Source organism: Notothenia coriiceps, unplaced genomic scaffold (genome assembly GCF_000735185.1).
Source record: "Notothenia coriiceps isolate Sejong01 unplaced genomic scaffold, NC01 NC01_scaffold00037246, whole genome shotgun sequence".
NCBI lineage: Eukaryota > Metazoa > Chordata > Actinopteri > Perciformes > Nototheniidae > Notothenia > Notothenia coriiceps.
Genome location: NW_011369947.1, coordinates 16,403,610 through 16,430,155, shown reverse-complemented (window position 1 = coordinate 16,430,155; position 26,546 = coordinate 16,403,610). Strand labels below are relative to the sequence as shown.

At 38.5% G+C, this 26,546-nt stretch overlaps 1 protein-coding gene across 3 annotated transcripts in view; it reads left to right on the top strand.

Moving 5' to 3' along the window:
- The window catches only part of gabrg2 (gamma-aminobutyric acid type A receptor subunit gamma2), a 220,071-nt gene extending 207,900 nt beyond the window's left edge, over positions 1 to 12,171 (top strand). The window contains exons 7-10 of one of the 3 annotated variants that reach the window (XM_010794982.1): positions 2,152 to 2,304; positions 4,452 to 4,657; positions 6,160 to 6,183; positions 8,567 to 12,171. In XM_010794982.1, the coding sequence (XP_010793284.1) occupies positions 2,152 to 2,304; positions 4,452 to 4,657; positions 6,160 to 6,183; positions 8,567 to 8,845 (662 nt within the window). In that variant the 3' untranslated portion in view covers positions 8,846 to 12,171. Of the gene's footprint in view, positions 1 to 2,151; positions 2,305 to 4,451; positions 4,658 to 6,159; positions 6,184 to 8,563 lie in introns of all 3 variants that reach the window. The other 2 variants (XM_010794981.1, XM_010794983.1) reach the window with 2 other exon arrangements.
- The last annotated feature ends 14,375 nt before the right edge of the window (positions 12,172 to 26,546 follow it).

Below are 26,546 nucleotides of genomic sequence, written 5' to 3'. Positions count from 1 at the left end.
AACAAACTGTAATGTAACATGTTCACACTAATTGTTGTGGGACTACTTGTCTGGATCATTTACCAACCTGCTCCCCCGTGCAGTTATGTTGTGATATCCCAACCACACAGTTAAACCAGGAAGGGAACCGGAAACCATTTTGTTTTAGTGTAATCAGGAAGTCATTAACAAACTGATATGTTACTACAGATTCCTAATGGCAGGGCAGAAAACAGATACATCAGCCTGCCAGACAGGAGGGCAGAGGTCGATAACACATCCTCAAAGAGCGTTCCTGGCAGGGGCTGTGGCCTGTAATGAAACTAGAGAATGGACTGAGAGAGGCGTACGGCAGGAGGGTGTTTCACCATTCGACCTCACCCCTGTGGTGGAAGTCCCATTATCATTAAGGTTTCGAGGAAATGTGAAGAAGGCTTTGTGCTGCTGACCGAGCTGGAATAAGTGTATTAACAGGCAGTTTCACAGCTGTCAGGGGTCTCAGTTTTGGGCCCTCGCTAATGTAATGTTAATAAAAACAAAATAGTGGGCTGCGAGATCCCTGAGAGAAGCATGCTTGTGTTTTCCGTACTCGTACAAACCGAGGCGGCATACTGTAATTCACTATGCACCTGCCTGCATCAGCAGAAAACACACATGGCGATATGAACAGTTATGGTTCTGCTGCTGGGGTTATTGCACTTGGTTTATTTAATGATGCTATGCATGGGTGGGTGAACAGAGGTGCTGGGTGGGATGAATCACAAATACTTGGTCCCTCTCCAGACGCTACGAGAACACACACACACACACACACACACACACACACACACACACACACACACACACACACACACACACACACACACACACACACACACACACACACAGTGAACATGTTCAAAGACACAGAGTGAACATGTTCAAAGACATAATAAACACTGACAGTCTCATCTCTTTCCCTCTCTGTCGCTGATTAACACAAAAACACACAGATGTTGGCTGTTTTTCAATAAACGGCAGTATGTGTTGTGCGCATGAGGATGATTATTAGCCAGCTGTTGAATCCATAGCTGCAGTGACTACTCCTTGTGCGGTGGGTGCCTATACACACACACACACACACACACACACACACACACACACACACACACACACACACACACACACACACACACACACACACACACACACACACACACACACACACACGATACATGGCGAGAGTAGGTTTGCCCCCTGCAGGTTACGTGCCACACTGAGAGGCCAGCGGAGGTTTCCGACACTTTTAACAGTCTGATGTTAATCAATTAGAAGACAACTAACTTAGCTGGAGGCCAGCAGTGCACTGCCATTAAAGGGAAACAGACAGGCAGGTACATGGGCACATCACTTTAGAGGACAGTAACTATTGGCAGGCTTTGCTGAATTGTCAAGCTGTCAGGACTGGAATTGTGCGTTTGTTCTTGTACATGTCAATCTTCCTGTTTGGTTCTTGTTTATTTCCCTCTCCTTGCAAGTGTTTTGAAAGCACACTGTGTCCGCATGTGGTACAAGAAGGTGCACGCATTCATGATTAGAATGCATTTTAAACAGGCAGGCTGAATGATCCGTATTGTCAGGGTTAGGGCTATCTGGACTCAGCTAACCTCATCCTCCTAACACCGAACATCTGCTGGGGTCAGACAGCCAAGCCCAGGGAGGGCTCATCATCAGCTGGATGCTAGTGTTCATGCTCAAGCTAACTACTGGCAGGAGACGAGGGTGTGTGTGTATTCAAGCAAGTCCTGCTCTGGCTCTCTGAAACACTCTGTTTAATTTAAGATCTCCAGTTGCCTTGGGCAAACATGCTGTGGAGTTTTTGGTTACACAACATTACGCATTGATCAGCCCGTGACTTAGCAGTTTGTCTAAGCTTAGCTCGGTGTTTCTGTGTTGACAGAATTTTTTGATTACAGGAAGTGAATGTGCCACTAACTTTCTCAGTGCATTACATGTTTGATCATTCGTATTTTCTACTATGGACTGTGAACATTAATACTCACGGCTAATTACTATGCAGTGTTTGCACTTTAACATCATGTATATCCTGCATTTAAACCTTCTATCCCTTATGTTTGGTCACACATGCCCTTCATTTATCAATTTTCTCTCCTGTTATTTCTCTCTCTCCAGGTGACTATGTGGTGCTGACCGTTTTCTTTGACCTGAGCAGAAGAATGGGATACTTCACCATTCAGACCTACATCCCATGCACCCTCATTGTTGTCCTCTCATGGGTCTCATTCTGGATCAACAAGGACGCAGTACCTGCCAGGACATCATTGGGTAAATATAAAGTAAACCTGTTTTGCTGCAAGCTGTCCACCATTTGTTGTACATGCTGGAATCATGTAAAAGTCAGTTAACAGAACACATTTTAAAACAGAATTTTACATTTCCCGAACGCACTTATGCTGCATTGAGGTTCATTAGGCAGCCTAGCCCTGATTACTCTCTGCTGAGAAACACAACTAGCACCCTGTGGTGGTCATACACCACCAAAATACAAAAAACAAGTCGGCTTAAGTTTCCTGCTTCCTGCTGCTCTCTCCTTTTGTTTTGCCGTCCCTTCATCTTCCTCCTCTCTCCCCCCTCTGAGACGGGGCAGCTGCTTAGGAATCTAGTCCATCTTGATTAGAAGAGCCTATCCTGGCACATATGTTTCCATGCATGCCCTAATGAGGCATTAATTATGCAGTACAGCAGGGAAGTTGCAGAGATGCAGCCTCAGCACAATAATGATGCAGGTGGCCTCTTCACTGAATGAAAAAGTGGGCAAGACTGAGGATTTTAAGGATATTCGTCAGCTTTGAACTTGCCCTTGGCATCCAGTGGACATCTTCAGAAGTTCACTCATGGTGCAGTAACGTACATATTCCTTAGTCAGCTTATCTTTCGGCCCCCTAAGGCTCTAAACCCTGACCTCAAGTCAATGTGATGTGATCATTAGCGAGCATAACTGAATGTAAAGCAATCCCTGCAGGCAGAAGCCCATATTCTATCCCACTATGATCCTCACTTTGTCCATCATTAATCCATCTCAAAATAGGTTGTTTTGTTTTCCTCCTACTAATGCAGCTCCTGTCATGATTTCCGGCTGAAATAATAACAGCATAAAATCATTGCTAAAATTGTACCAAGAGTCAAAAATCTTAATTTCCTTTGAAAGATGAAGTCGGAGGTACAGGAAGCCAGGTGGTTAGGAAGTAGGAACGGATTAATGCAGATGACATACTTCTTAATCCTTCAATGCCAACCAGAAGTATATCAATTCACTCATAATACTGCAATGTTAATCATGACGCAGACTGATGTCTTTCACTCAGTGTTAAATTTAGACATAAATCATCGAGTATGGTCGATTTAAAAAGGAAAGAGGCGGCGTTGTTAATGCTTGTTTGCTGGTGTTCGGCTTGTGTGTGTGTGTGTGCTGTCTCCAGTCTGGTGTATCAGCTTACTTATAAACGCATTTACTAGTCATGTGCCATAACCCAGCCTAGAACTACATCATCATTAGAGACAAATAGAGCGGGTAAAATGGGAGAGCGTAACCAGATGGTGGATAAAGAATTGTTGTATGTCAGTGTGGTGGTCAATGGCAGCTAAACCAGTAAAGTATGTGGATCATAGGGACAGTAAAAACAGCTGCTCACTCCATCCGCATGGAGCAAGAGCTTTCAGTTCAAAAGCCAACATTAATCCCCTTTTATTTATTTCTATATATATTTATAATATATATAGTTATAATCAGTTGGTTGATAACCTCTAGCATGACTTTTTCTAATTAATCTTAGATCTGACAGCTTTCGTCACATGGAGTTTCACATATGCAACTCAGTTCAATTTGAATGAGGCTGTAATTTCTAATTCAGCAATTGTTATATTTTCCAAAATGTCAAATGTACCTTCTGCACTAAAACATTAAGGGGTTATTGGGCTGAAAAATGTATGAGAACATTGATGAATTAATTATGAAATGTATTAACACACTGAACAAAAAAGGATGCAATCAATGCAAAATATTAAAAAACATCTATTCCCAGTTTCAGATGACTTCCTTTATGACACTATTTTGGGGAGAATATCCTTATTGTGACATTTATTCAATCATATCTTTAAAAACAATTAAAACATCATGACCGATTTAAGAGCGTAAGTACAATGCGTGTTATGTAACTATAATTGTGTTGCACTTTTTGACATTATAATATACAAAATATATTAGGCTTCTGTTTACAGATTAGACACAATCAAATAAAGCACTGCATTCGCTGTTATAAGAAAAAGGAAAGCAACTTGTGAATATGACAAACCATTGCGCTCTATGTACTGTAGAAGTGCAAAAAGAGTACAGTATCATTCATTCATACATTTCTAATGTTTCTTGATTCAGAGCTGATTTTTGTCTCTCTTGTCTTCAATCTCATTATCAGGCATCACCACGGTGCTGACCATGACCACGCTGAGTACTATAGCCAGGAAATCCCTTCCGAAAGTTTCCTATGTGACCGCCATGGACCTGTTTGTGTCAGTCTGCTTTATTTTCGTCTTCGCCGCACTCATAGAGTATGGCACGCTGCACTACTTTGTCAGCAACAGGAAGCCGAGCGCCAAAAAGGACAGGAAGAAGAGAAACCCGGTGAGTTTATTTCTAACAGTAATTAAAGTGAGGATTTGTTTTCTTTAGGTTTCAGTGTGACAGAAACATTGCTCAATTTCCCAATGTAGCTATAGACAAGTGATTTGAATGTATTTACCATGCTTTGGGGTTCATCCTGTGTGTTATATATTTGCAGTGTTTACAGTATCCTTCATTTAGGTGAAAAGTCAAGTCCTGCATCTGTCCATCTGTCCACTTTATAGCAGCACAGGGATTAAGCCTTCGGGAAAAAGAGAAACACTGATTTCCTAAGGGAGCATCTTCCCAAGGGGCCAGCCCACAAATTACTCAATGAGCGAGGCGCGCAGCTCCAACCTTTTTCCTGATCCACCATATATCAGTTACAGTTGTAATTTAGACCAATGTCACGTGACAGGAGAGTAGTAGTCATGTGAGCTTTTAAATCCCTCAAGAGATCATGGCAGCTATTTTGGAGAGCCATGATCCCTCGCCATATGAGCTGAGAACGCTAACCCTCAACAGCAAGACCAGCAGTTCTCCCTAATCAGCTAGAGAGGTGGCTTGTGGTTCTACATATGAATGTCTGCATGACAATTGTTTTAAGTCTACTTCTTGAAGTCTACTTAATGACACAAAGTTTAGTGTTTTAAGTCAGAAAATGTTTAGGGTTACTGACATCTCTTTTTGAAGTTATGACTTTTCTAAGGACTTGGAAGATATCAAATCTTAAACCTCTAAGTATGATGTGCTCGGGGAAACCGCAGTATTGAACTGGAATTTTGTGGAAAGTGGGGCCCTCTAGTTTCAGCCTCTGCAACTAAGGATGTGCACATTGTGAAACTGTCCAATGGACGAATGAATGAGTAATGAAGTGGAAGGTGTTTGCCAGTCTGCCATCTCAGAGGCGCTTTTACAGGTCTTCATAAAATGCAGAAAGGAGGAAGTATGCTATAAGAAGGAGGTCTTTTACTGAAATTATTTTGTTGTTCGTGAATTGTTGAAGTGCATTCGAAAGAACAGGTCATCGAGGAAATGTAAATAAATGAAATGTTTCTCTTTGTTCTGTTAAGCTATGTGATTTTTTTTTTTTAATGTTCTTATTACCAGCATATGTTACCACAATGCCTGTTAAATGCCACAAACCACATTTGTCAACGAGCTGCTATGTAAGGCAAATTGAAACGTAATGATGTCACAAGCACAAGGAGTATTTGAACACTGTATTATAGTTTTGTATCTGTAATATTTCTCCGAAGGTAATGCTGGCGTAATCATGTGAGATACATGTTTCCCACCATGCATCTCCTCCTATGTCTAAACATGTTTGTCCCTCTACTGTATATTTATTCTCTTTTCATTATTGATTTAGACAATAGAGTGATTGTAAGTTTCACACATTATCCTGTGTATACTTCTCATTTTATCGATGTTTTTTGTGTCCTCTGTTTACATGGATTCTTTGTTTTTTTTGTTACTCTCTTTCAATTCCACATATTCTTTGTTTCCTGTCTGGACAAAAGCTCCTCCGGCTCTTTTCCTCAAAGGTATATTGCCTGTGTCTGACTGCATGTGTCTGCTGCATGTTGGCATTCTAACTGTACATACATGACATTAAAAGGGGCGCTCTGCAGTGCACAGTGCGGAGGCAGCCAGCCAGACGTACTTATTCCATTTTTAAAAAAAAATGAAAATAAGCATCCAGAAGAATGTTATAGTACAGGTCCAGTGTGGACTCATTCTGGCTCCCTCTGTCCTGTCTCACTCTTTGTTGTTGTTGTTGTAACCACAGTGACCCAATATCCGCTGCAAAAGCTTCCTGTCCTTTCCCTTCTCCTGCCAGTAAATCTATACCTGTGTGTTTGTTGGGCTTCTCAACCTGACGCTTCCTACAGAGTCAGCAGAGCCTTAACAGACTGAAACAGACAACCCCCTGCACTGTGCTGAGTCAAATTTAGATTTGGAGGTCCATTCAGAACATTAACACATGCTAATCTTTAAACACCTAGAAAGCATGTAGGGTGGGAGCAATCAAAGGTCTACATTTACACACACAAGACAAGATTATATTTTTCACATAGTGGTCCTCATAGATATTTTACTGGGGGGAATAATATTATCAGTTGGATTTCCAGCAAAGACATGAGTCTACAACCATTACATATTGAACTTAGGCTAGATAACAAGGGCATCCTCCTCTAATGAATGTTTCCGCCGTCTGCCTTCTATGAGAGGTTGTCTCATTTCAGCCAGTTAAAGTCGCCAATGCCACTGTGTTGTTTCTTTGTTGTTCTTTTATTTTGTTTTTGCTAACACCGACACAGCACAGCCCAGCTTGACCAGGCCATGCGGCAGGATGCTGTTAATGCTCCTTCTGCGCTTCCTCAAGTGCAACCAATCCCCTTGAGAACTGAGTCATAACCTTTTTATTTTTCTTATCCCCACCTCAACACCTCCGTTAATAATTAAGAACAAATAGGCTGAAACTAACCCGTATGTTGTTTTGTTTGTGGTTATGTATCGTTTTCAAAGGGACTGCAGGTTTGTGCACTAGTGCTGGGCAAGATTAGAATTGTGGGGATGAACAGTTTACTTCAATTAATGTATTTAAAGCTTGTTTGAGGATGCATGTGCACAGCAGATAGTGTTATGTTCAAACTAAAACGGCAATGACCACTTTTTGTATTATTTCAGCAAGCATATCTATTGTAGATGTATAAAAATGGGGTCAAAAACATTCCTTTTGTGATCTATTAAGCAATTAAAAAAGAACAGATTGACACAGAGCATACATATAAGTTGTAAAACATATTGCGAGTCCTAGCAAAGTCTTTTTTATAGATTTGTGTTCCTATGTTAAACGAATAAGCATAAAGAACACTTAAATGACAGCTACTGGCACTTTTTTTGATCGGAAGTAATGTGCAATTCTTCAGAAGTTCAGCTTTGGAGTATGCTTGAATCGCTGTGTCTTTTTTAAATGATGAGCTTGACACCCGGATATATCAACAAGGTCAAATAACCTCTGCCAAAGGGGAGGAGAGTATTTCATCTGCCAAAAAGCCAGTATTCCAATTTGTGCAAAGGTGGCATTTCAAGATAAAAGATGATGAAAACAGTGCGTTTGCATGCTAATTGTCTCTCTGTATAATGGCAGGGCCACGTACTCACTGATGTCACTGTCCTATTTTGGGAATCTTCACAAATAAATAGCATGTGCCCTCCAGTGAGTGGTGAGCACAGTTTGAAAAGGGGTTTAATTATTTTGGGATTTGGTCACAGTGAGAGTGGGCTAGAGAATTATTGAGCTGTGTGCTGAACATCTGCCAACGCATGCTCCTCCCCAAGCTTTATGATGCGTCATAAGCCATTAACAATATATCCTAATAAAACATTCCAGAAAAAAAACCAATGCTTACAAAATCAATACAGGTCCAAATGATGATAGGCTATGTTGTTCAGTCACTGAGCATTCAATTAGTTTTTTCTACATGGAATAAGTGAGGTACTCGTGTGTTTGCTACAATGTTTTTTAGATGTCATGGTCAGAATCTAAATGAAATTGAGGGGCATTGCCCAGCACTAGCTCTATATATCTGCAAAATAAAGAAATATGAACTACTGTGCTAAACATTTTATAACTTAGTCAGCGCCCAATTTATCCCCAGGCAAAGGTGTCACTATAATCCTCACTAATGCAACCACAGTTGGTAGCTACGAGTCAATTTGAGTTTTCTTGGCATTAAAAGGGTCCATTGGCGAATTGAAGGTGCAATTTGCATTTCACTTACTAAAGTTACACTGAAGCAAGCGACCCAAAAAATGGCAGCTCAAACTAGATCCCCTGTAATGTCAGTGAGGTCTTTGCTACGGCATGCTGGGGCTCTGGCATAGCTAACTAACTCTGTCCTTTTGTCCTGTTAAAAGCAGAAACCCACGGTTGACATCCGCCCCCGCTCGGCCACAGCCATCCAGATGAACAACGCCACGCACATGCAGGAGCGAGACGAAGAGTACGGTTACGAGTGCCTGGACGGGAAGGACTGCACCAGCTTCTTCTGCTGTTTCGAGGACTGCCGCTCCGGAGCCTGGCGGCACGGCAGGTTGCACATCCACGTCGCAAAGATAGACTCGTATGCACGCATCTTCTTCCCCACTGCATTTGGTCTATTTAACCTGGTCTACTGGGTGTCATATCTCTATCTCTAGGCCTGGGTGTGTGCCCAGCCCTATCATACAGCTCATTACATTCTACATAAGCTCTGTGCCAGCAAGGGACAATATGAAGGAGGGGACCCACTAAAACGATACAATGCATTTCCTTTATATCCATACATTTGATCCCGCTGAATTGTAGTTATTTTATTTGAAACGTTAACACACATTGCAAAAGTTGTAGCATTACATTTAACTGGTATGAGGAGGTTTGTAGATTGTGTGACCAATTATGTTTAGTTCTTTTTTCTTTTCATTCATTCATTCTCAGTTAGACTTTAGCTAATTGCTAATTGATAAATAATTTCCTTATGTATAAAGCAATTCAAATAAATCGAAATTGAGTTGACAGCAAACACTCATCAGAAAAATCTAAATGACATTAATTTCATCATTTCCTTTCACTTAACCTAATATATCACACAATCTAAAGCACTTTAATAGAGCTATTTTAGACAGTGATGCTAATTTATTTTTAGTTTGTTTAGCTTTAGTGTTGGCACAATTAAACATTGCATTTTTCAGGTGCGGTCAGAGAAAGACAATGCTGTTTATGGACAATGCTCAACTGTACAGACACTGTATATATTTTACTATTACATAGTGGTTTACATTTATTGCATGCACCTTTCAGGCCAAAAATCAACATATTTTATGGTCTTCTATTGTTGGCTATGGAAATATAAAAAAAAAAATAAGCACTGTTTATTATCATTCAAGATTGAATTATACTATTTTCTAGGAAAATTGGAAAATGAAATTATAAAAATGTGCCCGATTTATCCTTTTTAATTTGTGGAATCATCTCTGCATACAGGCCAGACAGCTTGTCTAGTCATTTTCCTCACAGCTATTAGCTAACAGTATTGACAACCCCGACCTCTCTTCCTCTCCTATATTTGTTCTTAAAAGCGTGCATATACATAATGACACACTCCTGTTGTTTTTTGGTTACGCAAGCTTTTACAAGACACCTAAACTGAAACAAGTTTTCTTATAAAAACAACAGTGTTAATGGCATCTACATTACCAGCAGTTTCAAATATAAATTCAAACTGATTGAAACGAATATCAAAATACAACACAAATGTTATATGAAATCAACCAATGAGCTTTGTTCAAGGGGGAAAAAAGCATCTGCTTGTGTTGAAAGAGATGTGCAAGCCTTATTATTAAGCATCTAACTTCCTGTCTCTTTGAGAAGAAACACGTTGAGAATGTAAATGATTACATAGTGAGGAAGCTGATTTACTGGCTGGGCAGAATTTCCTTGTTTTTGTATTTTTTTTCTTATTTCTTTTTCCATTTAAATTAGCTCTGAATGCCATAGTGTGTGAAGAGAGCGGAGAACACAGTGAAAGCATCTGAAAAGTAAATGTCATGTATGATAAACATGTAACACACATTAATTACAAACCCTCCAGATTACAATTTTGATAGACACCAGTATGCAACAAATGGAGACAGTGCTTCAGTATGATTTGTCAAGGAATGGGTGTAAATCACATTGTTTATGTACATATATTATTAATGGAAGAAAACACTTGTCAAGCCCTTGGGATTTTGTAAAAGGGAATATATTTTGTAATTTCAGCATTGTTACAGTATATCATCCTACAGTATATTATACCTATTGTATCATGCTGGACTGACCATGTAGAATACTTGGGGGTAACGGGGTATTTATTTATTTATCCCTTTATTGTATTTATTTATTTATTTTATCGAGAGAAAAAAAAGTATGTTATGTTCATATAGTCCCTGAAAAAAAAGAACATAGAATGCTGTCATTTATATCAAAGATGCATTTTTGTTTGATGTGTCAATGGAGCTTGAGCTTATTTATCTTGTGTTTTCTATGTTGTGATCGATGTACACTACTGTCACAAGGGCCTGTCAAACTGTTATATCTGTTAAATTAGTGAGTTGCAACATAACCTGTTTTGCAGCTTCTGAGTAGTAGACTTGAACATTTTCAGGGGGGGGGGAAACACAAAAAAACGTTCCCAAGCCACCAGAAGAGAAGAACATTTGCTTGTCTCAGTGACTATTGCTTATTTCCACTTTTTCCACCTTCACAAGGTCATTGGTCATATTTGCCATATTTAATAAAGTATCAGTGATGATACTTCCATATGCATTTATTATCAGATTATCTCATATTTCCTGAAGTTTCTTCCCTTTTGTATTTAACGGTGGTCCTGTTGTGTTCCGAAGCTGCCACTTAGTAGTCTGTCTTCAGTGTGCACATACTCTATCTCTCACATCTTTAGAGACACAAGTGTGTCAATAGCAATTTAGACTGGTCATCATCTGTGTTCTGTAGTTTAAAGAAGTGTAAAAGAGTGATTACATCTTATCAAGTGCCAAAGTGACACACATGCAATAGAGAATATCAAACTGAAATATCATTTGTGAATCCACTTTTAATGCCTTGAAGAAATGAAAAAAAAAAAAAAACATGTGCTGAAAGTGATTGTTTTCGTGAAGGAAATGCTATACGATGAAAGTTGAACACACCATTATTCCCTCAGATATTGTATGTTTTTTTGTTCTTTTTTGAAAACGTTACACAACCAAAAGCATGAGTACAATTATTTGAATGTAGACCAGATTGATAAGAAATACATTTTGTATCAGGGTGAACAGCTAAACATTTCTGACTCAGACTTTATTAGATTGCTGGGTTTGTAAATAACCAAGCATGTCTTGTGTTTGAACAGTGGTGCAAAAAAACAACATACTTTATGCTATTTTACTTCTCCATGATGTTAAAAGCTTATCTCATTTCTGTTCATTATTGTTTGTGCACTCTACTGTAAAAGCAGAGGTATAAAGGAGTATGGGAGACACTGTTATATTCAGTAGTGTGCATGTCGGATATGTGTTCAGATTTTGGACTAATTCAATGTTTCATCTGGTTGCAGTCTTTTGCCTGCATTGAAATGGACTTTTATTACACTGTACATTTGACAAAGTACTTTTATTTATGTCTGGACCCACACATGAGACATTTATGTGAACAGCACATGTAGATATTTTCTATTGTTATGTATTTTGTCAAACTGCAGAAAACAAAATAATATGCACTGGTATTACAGAGCTCAAGCTATCCAAGAACAACATCAATTTCATATGATCCTCATACATACATTATGTTTGTTGTTTGCCATTTATGTATATTTGAGTATTGTATAAAAGGGGCACTGATCAATTATGTTAGGGTCTGCATAATATGCTATACATGTACTGGAAAAAAATCCTTTTCATAAGGAAATTGCACATAGCTGTGAAATTTTACAATAAAATGGTTGCATTTATCAGTGTGCATAAGTTCATTATTATGTTTGGGTACTCTTGTTCGATAAGTAATATTACGCACAGACAAGTATTTATTTTAAAGTCATACGTTGCTAAAGATGTAGAAATATGAGCCAATGTACTTAAAGTAATAGTTTTGTACTATTTTATTGAATTATGATTGATTTATCAATGTGTTGGTAACATTTAACTGTGTGAATATTGTATATGCAGTTTAATCCAGTGGCTGAATATCTCAAGTGAAGGTAGTGGATTTATTTCCTGGAAACAGTCAAATTCCTACAGTAAGTGCCTCACCATTTTATTTAAGTTTAGCGCTCGAATAAATGTTCTTCCCATCACTTTTTTGACAACTTGTCATAAACTCAGGTTGCTTAGCAGGAGAGAACTTGTCAAGTAATTAGACTAAAAACATTTGAGTTTGAGAAGGAATCCGGGCTGTATGTGAAGCAATGTAACTTTACATTTAGCTAATGGATGAAGACAGTCTTTAAATTAACATACTAACCTTTCATCACCATGAACGGTAATTGTAAATTGGTTTGACCGGCAATTCAAAAGGTCAAGCCATAGACTGATCACATCAACCTGTCAGGAGTCTAGAACTACAGTCTGTGAGTACAATGAGAAGAGGAGGTTTAAGTAAATAGAAGATTGATAGAAAGTAGATAGAAATCCAAATATTGAGAGTGTGGAAACTAAGACTTTAGAAGTACATCGACGTAAGCCACACAATGTGGTGATAATTAGTAAAGTGCAGTACTCATTGCCTTCCCTAAAGGCAAACAACTGCTGATAAGCTAAAAAATATCCTCCTCTGCAGTGAGAACGGTACATAGTGGTACGGCTATATTTGTTCATTTCATCCAGCAGGGTTAAACGAATATGCAGCAATTAAAAGTCCTGGCATGGATACTAAAATATTCACCATAATAGCAGAACAGAGAGTTTATACCTACACTAGTATATACATGGTCAATTACAAAATTGATATTTTATCCTTTTTTCAGGCAATGTGCTCGAACACATTGTAAATAAAGTAGGCTGGGATAAACAGACATTTGATAAACCGTCCATAATGCACTTTAATTACATCTTACAAGTCACATGCCGAGTCAAGCAAAGGTTTGATATACATTATTCTTATTTTCCCTTGTGGAAGCAAAACATTTTAATAATCCAGTCCTCCTCGTTTCGGGTATCCACATTTACACTTCACCACTAAGCACAAATCTTAATGCAATTTTAACAATGCAAATGTTAGTGAAGGCTAAGCAGCATCCATACAGCCAGCACATGTATAAAGGACACATATGGTGGATGTTAAAATGAATTAATGTACTGCACCTATTGTTAAATATCAGAAAAGCCCTTCAAATCTTTAAGCACAACTGCAAACCGAGTCAACGAGAAATATGATGACCGAATTAAAAAAGGCAATTTAAGTTCTAACCTGAAAAAAGGACATTAGTTTAGGCATGAAAGAAGATAGTTTTCAAGTATTTCAGGACAGTTTTCATGTAGTTATATCACAGCCTGCTCTAGTCTCATCCTGTGACTGTCTTCTTCCAGGAAAGTGCACTTCAAACAGAGCGGCAGTTGGCTGATGGAGCCCCCCCCCCTCCCTCCACAGGGCAGTGTGGCAGCTGCAGAGGACAGCCATGTGAATCCCTCTGATTATTACACAACCGTCTGCAATGTAGCACTGCAGCGTGCCATCGCAGCCAGCCCTTTCATCAGCTGAGGTGCAGGCTCTTCTGCGCGGACTGAGCTGGGAGTGCAGGGAGTCCTGCATGGATAATGCAGTCTGCACATGGCTCGCTTTTTAGGACTTCACCCTACTGCTTTCATCACTGTGAGCAATGAGACATCCAGAATACGAATGCACTGACTGCTACTTTCTTTCCGATAAAGTAAGAATGTACTGTTTTGGTCTTGACAATGATCAGTAAACTCAAAATGATGACTTACAAAACAGTTATACGGAAAGATCAAATGTTTTCTGCAACATGCTGCACAGAGGTGAGAATATACTTAAAGGTCCCCTATTATACTTTTTTTTCATCAATATATTATAGGTCTCAGATATATACAAAACATGTCTCTGAAGAGTTTGGCTCAAAATACCAAACAGATCACCCATTGCATCATCCCATAAACCCCTCTGTTTCAGCCCTGTTTTAAAAGTGCTGATTCTGGGTTTGGTACTTTAGATTAAATAAAAGTGCCACTCCCCACGCCCCCGACGAGAGATATTTGGTTAAAATAACACAATTGTGCTCTAGAAGGAGATTCAGGTGATAAGTCCAAAAAGTAACAATGACTTCATCCTAATAAACCTTTTGTCTGAGTCTTCAATGCCTGACATAGCTTATTTGTTTGTGACGAAGACCCTATGGTTGTTACATGAATTAATAACTTGCACAGTTAATTTGTTTAAGACACATGTTCAGCTGGCAGAGGCATATAGCATGAACCCAGAAACACTGATCCTGCTAATTACCCTATGGCACTTAATTGCCGTTTCTGGCAGTACATGTATTTAAAGATTCCTTCTTATTATACAGTGATATTATAAATATATCACATCAGGTCTAGGAACACCTCAGGGGGCTTCTAGACAGAGCTATTTGCTTAGGAGAGAGACCTCTGGAATACCTTGTTTAGCCCGCTGCCCCCGCGACCCGGCCCAGATAAGCGGGTGAAAATTGATGGATGAATTATCTCAACCATTATTTCAAACCGATTAAGGAAAAGCAAGAAAAATACCTCGAACATACTGTACGTGACAAGGGTTGACATGTATTTAACCTGCAGTTGATATACAGCAGGCTCTCAGAGGAGAACATACTGTACAGGCATCTCTGACATATGACAAAACAAAGATGAATGTAACTGACTGTGGGAATTGAAAAAAAGGAGTTCAAGTAAAGGGACAAATACATCTCTGCAGACCTTCTGTCAATTAACATTATAGCGCTTAGACTTAGCGTTAGAACGTGTAAAACTCCTCTAATAAACCTACTGTTAAATTACATTTTACAAAAACCTTTGTTGATTTCCTCACACCAATCAGATAAATTACAGCCACTAAGACATTTCATTTCTCTAATATATTTTTTAAAATGTTACTCATGACAGTAAAGATACAACCATTACATCAATACACTACATACTTCATTAGAGATGACATTTAGGGACTTTTGAAGTGTACAATCAATGATTCACGTTGTTAAATGTCAGCCATCAAATAATTTGACCTTTCACATTAATTGAACGTGTTGCCACTGAGGGCTGATGGGAATAATCATGTCCAAGTAGGTTTTTTTGAGGTTTTTCAGGTTTCCCCATGTGTGTTAAACTGTGCTTGCCTGGTTTCCTGCACCACTCATTAACAACTCAACTGTAAGTGCCTGGGCTTAGTAACAGTGTGAGCAGGGTAACAGAGGGATGGTTGTGTAACTTCTTCCTAGACCAAGACAATGTATAAACAGGGATTAATTACCAGTGTTTACTTTCAAGATACTCCAAACCACAATCATCACAGGCAGATGAATAGGATCCTAAATGCATCAGTGCTATTAGGACACACACACACACACACACACACACACACACACACACACACACACACACACACACACACACACACACACACACACACACACACACACACACACACACACACAGTTTAAAGTATCAGATAATTTAAACATTGATATTATCAATTTACTTCTGAAAACAATAATATAAGTTTATAATTGAATAGATGTGATATGCAAACATTGTTAAATGACTGTTCCAGTGTAAAATACCTAGTCTTGTGTGTTAAATATCTCCAAATTCAAAATGCCAAATAAGAGGACATTGAGGGTATGCAAAAGATAAAAAAGAAGAGAAGAATATTTTATTTGTTTTCATCTCTGGTAATTAGCAGATGCTTTAATGTCTGTAGGGACCTCTGACATTTGTGCTTACTACATTCCCACTCAGCTTGTTCCTTACCATTGCAGCTGCCTGCAGTTTCCTTCACAAAAAACACATGCCAGCTAGGATTTCTTACAGGGATTACAGATCTAAAAATAAAAAATGGTATTATACTATTCCGCAGTAATGAAAGAGAAATGTATAATTTTGTATTCATGTCCTATCCCAAACCACTCTATATCCTTTAAATTGTCTTGAAATAGCCTAAATTATCTTAGTAAATCAATATGCTTTCTGTAACATCCTGCCCATTCAAACAACAGAAAATTGTATTGGCAAAACTCTATTTAAGGCACATGCTGTGTCAAAAGGGAAATTGTCTAAAGTAGTATTGTCATATTGTAACATTGAGGCATATGTATATTTGTTTATATTTTTCATTGCTTATTATTTTGGTATAATGGTAATCTCAAATGCCATCTAGGTGTTCTAAATTGAAAGAGAATCCCTTTTGTGTTTTCAGGTTTTAAAAGCACTTTATTTGTAGCTGCTAATTAAGCCTCTGGTGACTAACTGGTGAGTAAAGAAAAAACAAGCCATATTGAAAGCACTTGTACCTTTAAAAAAAATCACCTGAAGTGTACAACGGCTGAAGTTTTCACAGAAGTGCATTACAAATGCAATCGTTTGAGACTAAGAAATTACCATACGCACTTGACTTCCTATTTCCCCATTTGCTGAACACAGATCGGATCCACATAAAAAGTATTGTATGCCCTTCTTTTCAATGTAAGAGCTAAGATCTAACACAGTATGGCCTCTTTGAACAATGTGTTTTTGTGGACAAGGTACATTTACCATATAGTGAAAGCACCATAGAGCACAGGCTTTATGGGAAACTTAAGTTCAATGACCCTTGGTGCTTGCAAACTAGGCTTCCTATAGTCCTTCAGATAAAGTACACCTTGATGTTAATCTGACCTTCCTAAATCTCTGGAAATGTTTACATGGGTTGGATTACTGGAGTAAATTCTAAGAAAAATATTTAAATTGCAATTTAAAAAAAAACACTGACATATGGCAAGTCGTCATATGATCTTTCAGGTCCAGAAACGCTATAAGCAGGTGTCTAATTTTCGAAGTAGAGCATTTACACTTCATGCTGAATTGGTAAACACCCAACAACTGAAAAACAAGGTCATGTGCATCTGCTCACCGACAGCCAAGAGGATAAATATTGGCCAGTACACCACCAGCGCTTAGCCAAACAGCTTTCTCTTAGCAAATGTTACAGATCTGCTTACAGCAAACATTTGTGTTTTACCATCCTGCAGAAAGCAACAGAGGTGAGAACAAGGTACTCCATTCTAGCAGAATTGTATCTAACACCCACACCTTCTAAAGCTGTCACTTTTTTCACGCTTCTCATACCTCCCAGGCGCAACTTCCCGCTTCACACTTTTGCCAGATAACAGTTTCAATTCAAGCATTGTAAGTTCTTTGCATTGGATATTTCTTTAACACACAGTATGGCACTCGGAAAAGTTTGGTTCTAAAAATATAAGCTTTTTAGGAAGCGAGATCTAATAGCCTTCCCTACAGCAGATAGCTATCTTTCTATGTATCATCACTCTGTCCATTTTTAGTCTTCCTTACTTTACTAGATCTTGTTGCTATTTGCTGATGCAGTTGAGCTCGTTCCTCCTCAGGGGTCATTAAACATTCATCATATCTGAAGTATGAGGTGCAGGTAAGTATTCACCATCTCACATACAGAACAAAATAAGGCTGTTAAATGTATCAATTCTGTCAAGGAAGCCTCAGGTGTTGTTTTGACACAGAAAAAACACCGGGGAGCAAGATGCAGGAAAACATGCATTTATTTCAGATTATACCAGATGAATGGTTGGCTAGCTTTGACCAACACCCACATGGGATTTCAAGCTGTATATGTTTATGTATATAACAGAGATAGCAGCTCTGTCAGGTAGGATTTTTTATATACAGTCAATGTATGTCAAAAATGGGCAGTTGCTTGTTGTTGTCCTTCTCGGTTTTAAATGATAACAAATCTTGACTCGTAATCTATTGATAAAAGGACCAATTGAGTAAGATATCACATCACAAATTCTACTGTTAGTGCTGTTAGCTGAGCAGACTGATGGGGTGAGAGGATTCACAAAACCTAATCTCAGTTCAGAGTTTTTAAAGGTGTTGGGTTTACAACTAAATGGTTTGCACAAAACTGTAACAATCTAAGATCCAGATTCTTCTTTGCTGTACAAACAACCAACATTTACAGAGACTAAACAGTAAAGACAATGGGACGAACCATTATTTTTGTCTTTGGTCACAATAAAACGATTAGTAACCATATACTGGCAAAACTAAAAGGTCTTTCCACTTCTTTTGAATAATCCTATGTTCCCCTTTAGAGCCTCTACTCTGTTCCTTTAAGCATGCTGCCACTGCAGGGAGAAAGGCTGCAGGTGTAGAAATGTTAAAACTTCTAATCTCTCACAGTCACAGACTTCTTCTCGGTGGCTAAATCTGTGAAATTAGGACACTGTGATGCTTTGGGTTACTCTGCAGATAACAGTAAAGTCTGGCTGATGTAGATTGAAACAGCCTAGACAATTTTAAAACATTATTTTCTTTACAACAACTTTCCATTCCCTATTTAAAAAATGAGTCTACAGCTACGATGAAAGAACTCAGAGTTTGCTGGGATTTCAAATTGTATACGCTTCACATGCAGCGCACACAGATAAGCTCATGGTGTTCCTGTGAGGCTGCCACCTGTTCTGGTGTTTCATTACACCTACAGTAGACTCTCTGCTCTTGTAGGTATTCTCACATGTTGTTTTCCTGTGCTTACTATTTCTGTATCATCGATATTAACCGGTGCAGTGCCTTTCATGTCTGTTCAGATGGGCCAATAGTATGGCCTTAGGGATTGCTGCTTGCAGATTTCTTGAGAACCACTCATCCAAAGAACTTCACACTCGACACTGCACTCTTTTTGGTCCTGAGCGATACACCCACTAAGTGTGAAGTTGATCGGATGATGTGCTGTCAAGAAAAAATACTAATAAGTAAAAAAGTGTCACACAGACCTCCAGTATCTCCAGTCTTTCTTTATCTGTCCCTGAGCAAGTAATGGAGCTTGATATGTACTCAGCCCACTATTCAGCGGTGTAACAGCTAATAGGGGTCCTCTATTAATACACTGCAAACTATTTACTTTTCTAATAAATACTTCCTCTAGATCTCAAGAGTATCACTCAACACTCTCCTTGCCTAGGTCCTCAACATTACACCTGTCAAATGTAAAGTTGATATTATGAACATTTGTTGAGAAAATCATAAGGACAGACATAGAGACAAAGGGACATTTTAGTATTCAAGTAATAATATAAGACTTAGTGAACATTAGACCCAGGGCCCTCACATCATTGTTTGCTCAACATCGAGCGACTATCAGGCGCAATCAAAGCCTGATAAGTCGAGCCAATACCATTACCGGGGCCGCTTCACAGTTTGGTTTTGTGATGAACTGTGGCAATGAGCTTTGAGAGGATTGAGGGAGTGTGCAAACAGGAGTGACTTAATGTTACACACACACACAAACCCAACAAATCCTCATCACTTTGTGCTAGGATATAAATTCTTGGAGTGTCAAATATGCTGTGACAGGGAAGGCATTAGGAATGTTTATTTACCCTAACACACACATTGATTAAAAAAGATGATGATAAAAGTGTACAATTGCAATAGTAAACATGGTGCACTGACCCTTCCAAATGTCGTCCTATAGGACATGCAGCTGGACAGCCAGTTTACACAAATTGAGATGCTTGGACAGCTTGTCCATGAATTCTTAACAACATCCCAACGTAACTGCATTTTAACAAAAATAAATCACGACAAATGGTTTTGGTTACATTTCCAATGTTTAGAAAGAGAGTGTTCTGTAGAGAGAGTACAACTGACCAATGGCACCAATGTAACACTTTTTCCATGTCTTTTCAGCCCATTATCCATAGAAGATATGTCCATGTTGGACGACTAAGTACTTCAAAGTGTACATTTGATGCCAACAATGCCATCGACCGTTCTATCACTTCAATTCATTGTTTTATATGCTTAACCACACCCTTCTTACCATAAATACCAATAACCAATGCTATAACCAATATAATTAGGACTCAATAAAATAGGGTTCTTTTGACAAACGGTCCCCAAAGATCCCAATCGAATAAAACATATTATTTGTCCTTCTTTTTCAGCTTCTTCATTCCAGTCATATGTGCCCGGACTTCCCTTAGTCACAGTAATACTGCGCACACTCAAACCATCTACAAAGCATTGACAAAATCATATGGAGACATTCAGAAAACACAAAAATACATATGCCTTTGAGCATATGTGGATATAAACACTGGCATGTTGTGAGAGTGAAACATGATTTGACAGGAGGGGCAAGAAATGTGTTTATCCGATGATATGAAACACACATAGTCTACTGCCTGTTTTACAGTACCTTCGGCATCTGTCTTTTCTATCTATCAACTGAGTATACTTGAGCTGATCCGTTTTTTTGAAGCATTGAAGCACAATGCTCTAAACGTGGTGTGTTTCACAGTTTCACTTAATTAGGCATTTGTAAAATGCAAGGGAAAACTATGTTTCGGCGCTGAGATTATTTTAGAAACATCTTGTCACCATTACTGTAACACTGCAGGAGGGGCTGGGACGTAAATCAGTAGCCTGCATGGGGAGCCATCCATTGTGGCATGGAGGATTCTTTTAAATGTAACATTTGTTTGTTTTTATAAAAATGATATACAATATAAATGTATATTATTGTCAGAAATTATATTAATGTGATCTTAGAACAGCAAACTCCCTTGAATTGTTTAAAAGTAAATTAAAAACCTATCTTTTTACTATGGCTTTTATTTTGGGTTAACTTTACATTGTCACTGGCATCATTGTGGCATCATCATGTTTTTCTGTATTTTTTCTGTTTTGCTTTTATTTGACATTTTATATTTTATTTTTGAAATTGTTTTATTTTCATCTATTTTAATTTGTTGTCAGCTTTACTTCAAGGGAATTTCATCAGGATCACTGTTGATGTTTCATCTTGTTCTGTATTTATTTTAATATTGTTGTTATGTTTTCTTCTTGTTCTGTAAAGCACTTTGGACTGCTTTGTGCATGAAAGGGGCTATACAAATACAGTTTATTATTATTATTATTATTATTATTATTATTATTATTATTATTATTATTAATGTTATGAAGTATTAAAGACATACATTGCAAGTTGCTAAGAATTTAAATTATAAAAGGAAACCAACCCTTGAGTAGGAGTAATTATTTTCTCAATTTGCAGTGTTTATAGGTATGTCATTGTTCTGTTATTGGTATACATGCACATCCGCCTCTATACTCCTAAATGTGTGTGCCTGGATTAGACGGCTGGAGGAGCACACTTCTCGAACACGCTGCCCTTGACACCACCTCTACTCACGTGACCGCCCGGGCCCGGCTCCCTGAGGCGATGGCACTCCAGTGTCAGACCTGTCTAGTCGAGAAAACCAGATCTCTCTCTCCCCACAGGGCTAAAGGCCCATGGTTGCGTGACTTAGATATCTCCTTCACTGGCTGTCTACTCCCCCCAGGTGCCGTTGACTCACCCAAACACACAGCTGAGTCACTAGCTTAGAGGAACACAAACAAAGGCACAACAATTCTGCAAAAGTCAATTATGAGGATATTTTGAGGATATTTTGAAATATAGGGCTTGGATCTAGAAACATATATTCATATACATTTTTAAGAAGTTGAAATATTATATTTGGTGTGAAAAGGACACTTGGAAAATGTATCACCAGGAGTAGAAACCACTTGTCAGCCTAATGCTTGGTAAGTATTGTAAATGGGGGCAGAAATGCACTCCCCAGATACTTCTCTTTAGACCTCCTGGAACTTCCAAAGGCATTCCCAGGTGAGATAAAAGTCCCTCGAACATGTGGTGGGTTTGCCTTCAGGGTATGGTCCCAGTTGGTTGTACATTTTACTTAAAATGCTCTGGGGGTATAGATAAAGGTTTGGATTACTGATTTGGACACCTCGTAAAACAATTGTATGCAGTCACCACTGCATTGTATTTCTATACAGTACTGTATATTACTATGTATCAGTGTAGCCTCACTGTATTTGCAACAGTGCAGATATAACAGTCTAAAACAGAGTTAGACATGAAGAAAAGGGAGATGGCAGAATGGAATTGTAATGTCAACATCAAGAACAAAGCTTCAAGATGTTAGGTTTCTATATATTATCATGATATTTTCTCTTTTATAGATGTATATCTGTATCACTGGCTTATTGATGCCTGTGGTGTTTCTGGCAGGAATATACTAAAATCCCCTTTAACAGACTTAGCAAAGAAAAATCCATCCATTCTGTGCCCCGCCACAGGGATCCACCTCAGATGATTTATTATAATCCTATGGGACAGCAGTTGTACTCCAATCCTCTCATCGTATGAAGGAAACTAATTTCAGCCCAGTGATCTCAGTATTTTCAAGGGGAACTCAGAAGTCCTCGCATGAAAAAAGGACCCGTTCCAACCAACCCAAAAGTGCTCTGGCAAAGGCATAATCAACGCATGAAAGGGAAACAGTGCAGCCCCTTTCCGGAGGGGAAATGATAAGACAACTATACACACTGCTGGCAATCCTACATGGATATATGGACAATTCATACGGTACATTAGCTTAAACAAACATGCACACAGTAACGTATGACCATTTGTGGATTTCCTAATGAGCATCACATAGTGAATGATCAACTTTCCTATTACATTGAGGACATCATCTATGGCTGCACACTCCATAAACCAAGGATGAATCCCATATACACAGTACTGTACGTGAACACACATGCACACACAAACTATAAATAAAGCACTGATGCATGCCATGTGATGTTTAAATGTAGACTGGCATCATCCAGGAATTTCCTGTCCTGCCATTTGGCCTGGCAGGGAGAGATGTGAGTGGGAAGACATCTGCAACATTGTCTCCTTATATAACAGCTGGATCTTCTATTCACTACTGAGCCTGCTTTGTTGAATCAGTGTGAGTTTTTATGTCACGTGTGTTTGATTCTGAACAATCTGACATATGGGGACTGATTTAGAATTGAAGCCTGTTGATAACAGCTTGCCTAAACATAGACACCATTTTTTCCCATCCAAAGTGTTGGTTGCATTTCTTTCAGCAAAATGTCAATCTTTTTTTAACCTTTTCTGGAGTGTTAACGTGGCTAAGTAGTAGCTTTTTCAAAAAACAGCAAGAAAGATTGCATCATTTGGCTGCCTCAGTTTCTTCCTGAAGTCATAAAACATGCATGTTACAGTAGATGAATCCCTTTTTGGACTGTAGGCATTTAGTTCAGAGAATTGATGGATAGATGGATTTCCTTCATTGGCAGAAGGTTAATGATTGAGTCAGCTATGGTTAAGATTAACATGAGCCTGAAGGAAATACATAATAATCGAAGCATTGAACAATTTTTGGCCTAACAATGTGTGTTTATTTTATGAGTTTGTGTTCCTGTGTCCATGTGTTTGTGGCTCTTTTATACCACTTTTGGCTTGGTACTAAAAGAGCGGCAAAGACCAACATTTGTGAAGCCTAAATGATGACACAGCATCAACATCAAGGTCAACATGTCACAAGCAATGTCATCCTCATTAAAATAGCATCATATTGAACCCACTCACACGTATAGTATGTGATTGAAAAACGCTGTCAACTGTCTGATAAAATCACTTGTAAATATAAATGTCACAACAGATGATGGGATGAGAACAGCCATTGAATTCAAATGACTGTGCGTGTTAAGTCAGTAGATAAATCACAGGCATTGACTAAAGGTCAAGGGTTTGGGGAGCTTTTTTATTTAATTATTTACCTTCAGCCTGAAATTAAATCCACGGTCCTTGGGCATTAAATGGCCTTTAGGAGTGGCATTGATCGATGAGATCCCTCTAGATGCTAATGTGAGGGCATTTAGATTTGTTTTGATTTCTTCTGTGATTATTTTTTCCTCTCGTGTTATATTACACGCCAGGCACTCCCAATGTCAAAAGTATAAATGTCCCTTGAACTTTGAGAAGAGCCAAGTGGAAAAAATAAAATAGAAATGAACAGTGACAACTGATGGAATAATTATTATAGGTAGACCTGGGCTGTTTTGCACCTGTTGAAACTGAGTGGCAGATGGAAATTGAAATTGTTATATGTAACAAAAAAAGCATTATACAAGTGTGAAAACAATTGAGCTATGACTTAAGTATGACTAAGTCTAATTAGGTAAGATCAGTGCTCTACAATATGCCCATCTGCTGTTTTTTCGGATGTGAAAAAGAGTGAAAAAGCCATCGAAGCATGCAAAAAAAACGTTGGACTTTGGAACAGCTGTTCCCCATTAGACTGTACTAATATTAACTTTGTATAAGGTAAGATAGAACAATGAACATATAAAACACAGACATTCAACCCATATCAATCAAATTGCCCTCATGCAATAAAACATGATCACAAAAGAAAATGTGCGTGATGACAAAATATAGCCTGGAAGCAAGCATAAAAATGAAAGAGAAAGACAGCTAAACCAAAAGAAGTTTGAAGGAAATTCCATGAGCCAGCTGTTAAAGCGTGTTTTGTCATGCACAACCAACACGCATTAAACTTCAGCTCATATTTGCACTGCTTAGAACAACTGCAATGAATATAACGGCCAACATTATATAAGAGAGGGTAACATAATTCGGCTGAAAGTCATAGAAAGTTGACTGAGCGTGCTTGCTCTTCTGCCAACTCTGTTTACATTCATCTAAGTCCACATCCACACCTGGAAGCTGCCAGTACAGCCGCAGTTTTCATACGGTTGATGAACAGCTCAGCGGGAGTAGTTAGGGCTTTTGTGCTCCACTCAAGGGCAAACTGAAAAAGGGGAGGGTGATTCATTTTAGAAACCCATACTTGTTTTCCAGGCCATCCATAATTTTGCAACTTTAACAAGCGCACTTGTCTGATTACGCCTGAAAAATTGACTTCCTACCTAGATAGAATCAGCAAGATACTATGTGAATACATAATCAGATGCTGAAATGTCCAGCAGCAGCAATTAAGAGTTGTTCGAGGGAAATAACTACTCACCTGTCAGGGAAAAACACACTGTTTACAATGTGTTTTCATTTCATTTTGGCAAGGCGTAGGAGAAGGTTGGTTAATGTGAATAGATATAGAGTGAAGGTTGGTTAATGTGTATACTAAAGCCTCACATTTAATTGGGATTTCTATTTCCCTGCCAGCAGCTGCAAAGTACAATTAAGTATTTACTGTCAATTTATGGTTAAATCCCTTGCTCAAAGGTACAACCCTTCAAATATAATATTCAATTATTTATATTTTTCTTGTGCATCTTCATAGTAAATGTAAGGCAAATGCTGATTGGCTAGCGAACATTTCAAAATTGCATGTGTGGCAGTTTTGACAATTTTGCCAGCTTCCAACTGTGGCACCAGATTTGCTGAATCGACAACCTCTTTAACAACTAGATAAAACAAAAAAGAAACTTACAGTTGTAACAAATCAAACCCATTTTTGGCTGGACATAAGTCCCCAATCAAACTTAGTGAAACTCCAGCCCAATTCAGCTGCATTCAGTGAGTGGGAGAGAGGACAAATTAATTTGACTGCACAGACTGCTACAGTATACTGATACAGAGTATTCACTGCATGTACAAACAAATAAAAATGAAATACGCACTGCTACACTAAGTAATGACTTGATCATTTGACTGCAGGCTTCAACAAAGAATCATCACTGTAACATTGCAAAGTATGAACACAACACCTGATGTCAAATGGCACATTTCAGACTGAAGTCAGGCATCACCGTGGAATAAGAAATGTGTGTTGATGCATTGCTTTTTTATCATAACCTTTGCAAGCTCCTCGTCATCCCCAGAGCAAGGGGAATTATGCAAGACTCATTGCAATGCTACACTACTCTCCCTTTTATCTCATCACATTCCCTTTTCAACCACGAGTCTTTATGGTAACGGTGGGCTCTGGCCCCTTAGGTGCAGACTGAAAGAGCTTTTAATCTTCTCGGCATTGAATTCTTCCTTTGTCACATCTACTTACATGTTACCTCTCCTGGGGAGTCTGTAGATTTCTCTTTTCATATTTTTTGGGCATGTTCCTCTTTGCAAAGCAACCTTTTATCTACCCAAAACAACTTCAGGGAAGAAAATACTGAAAACTGCTGCAGTGTTACCAATGACTTTGTGGACTTTTTTTTTACATGTAAATTAAATATTTTTGAGCTTAATAGCATGTGGGCAGTCCTTCAAAGT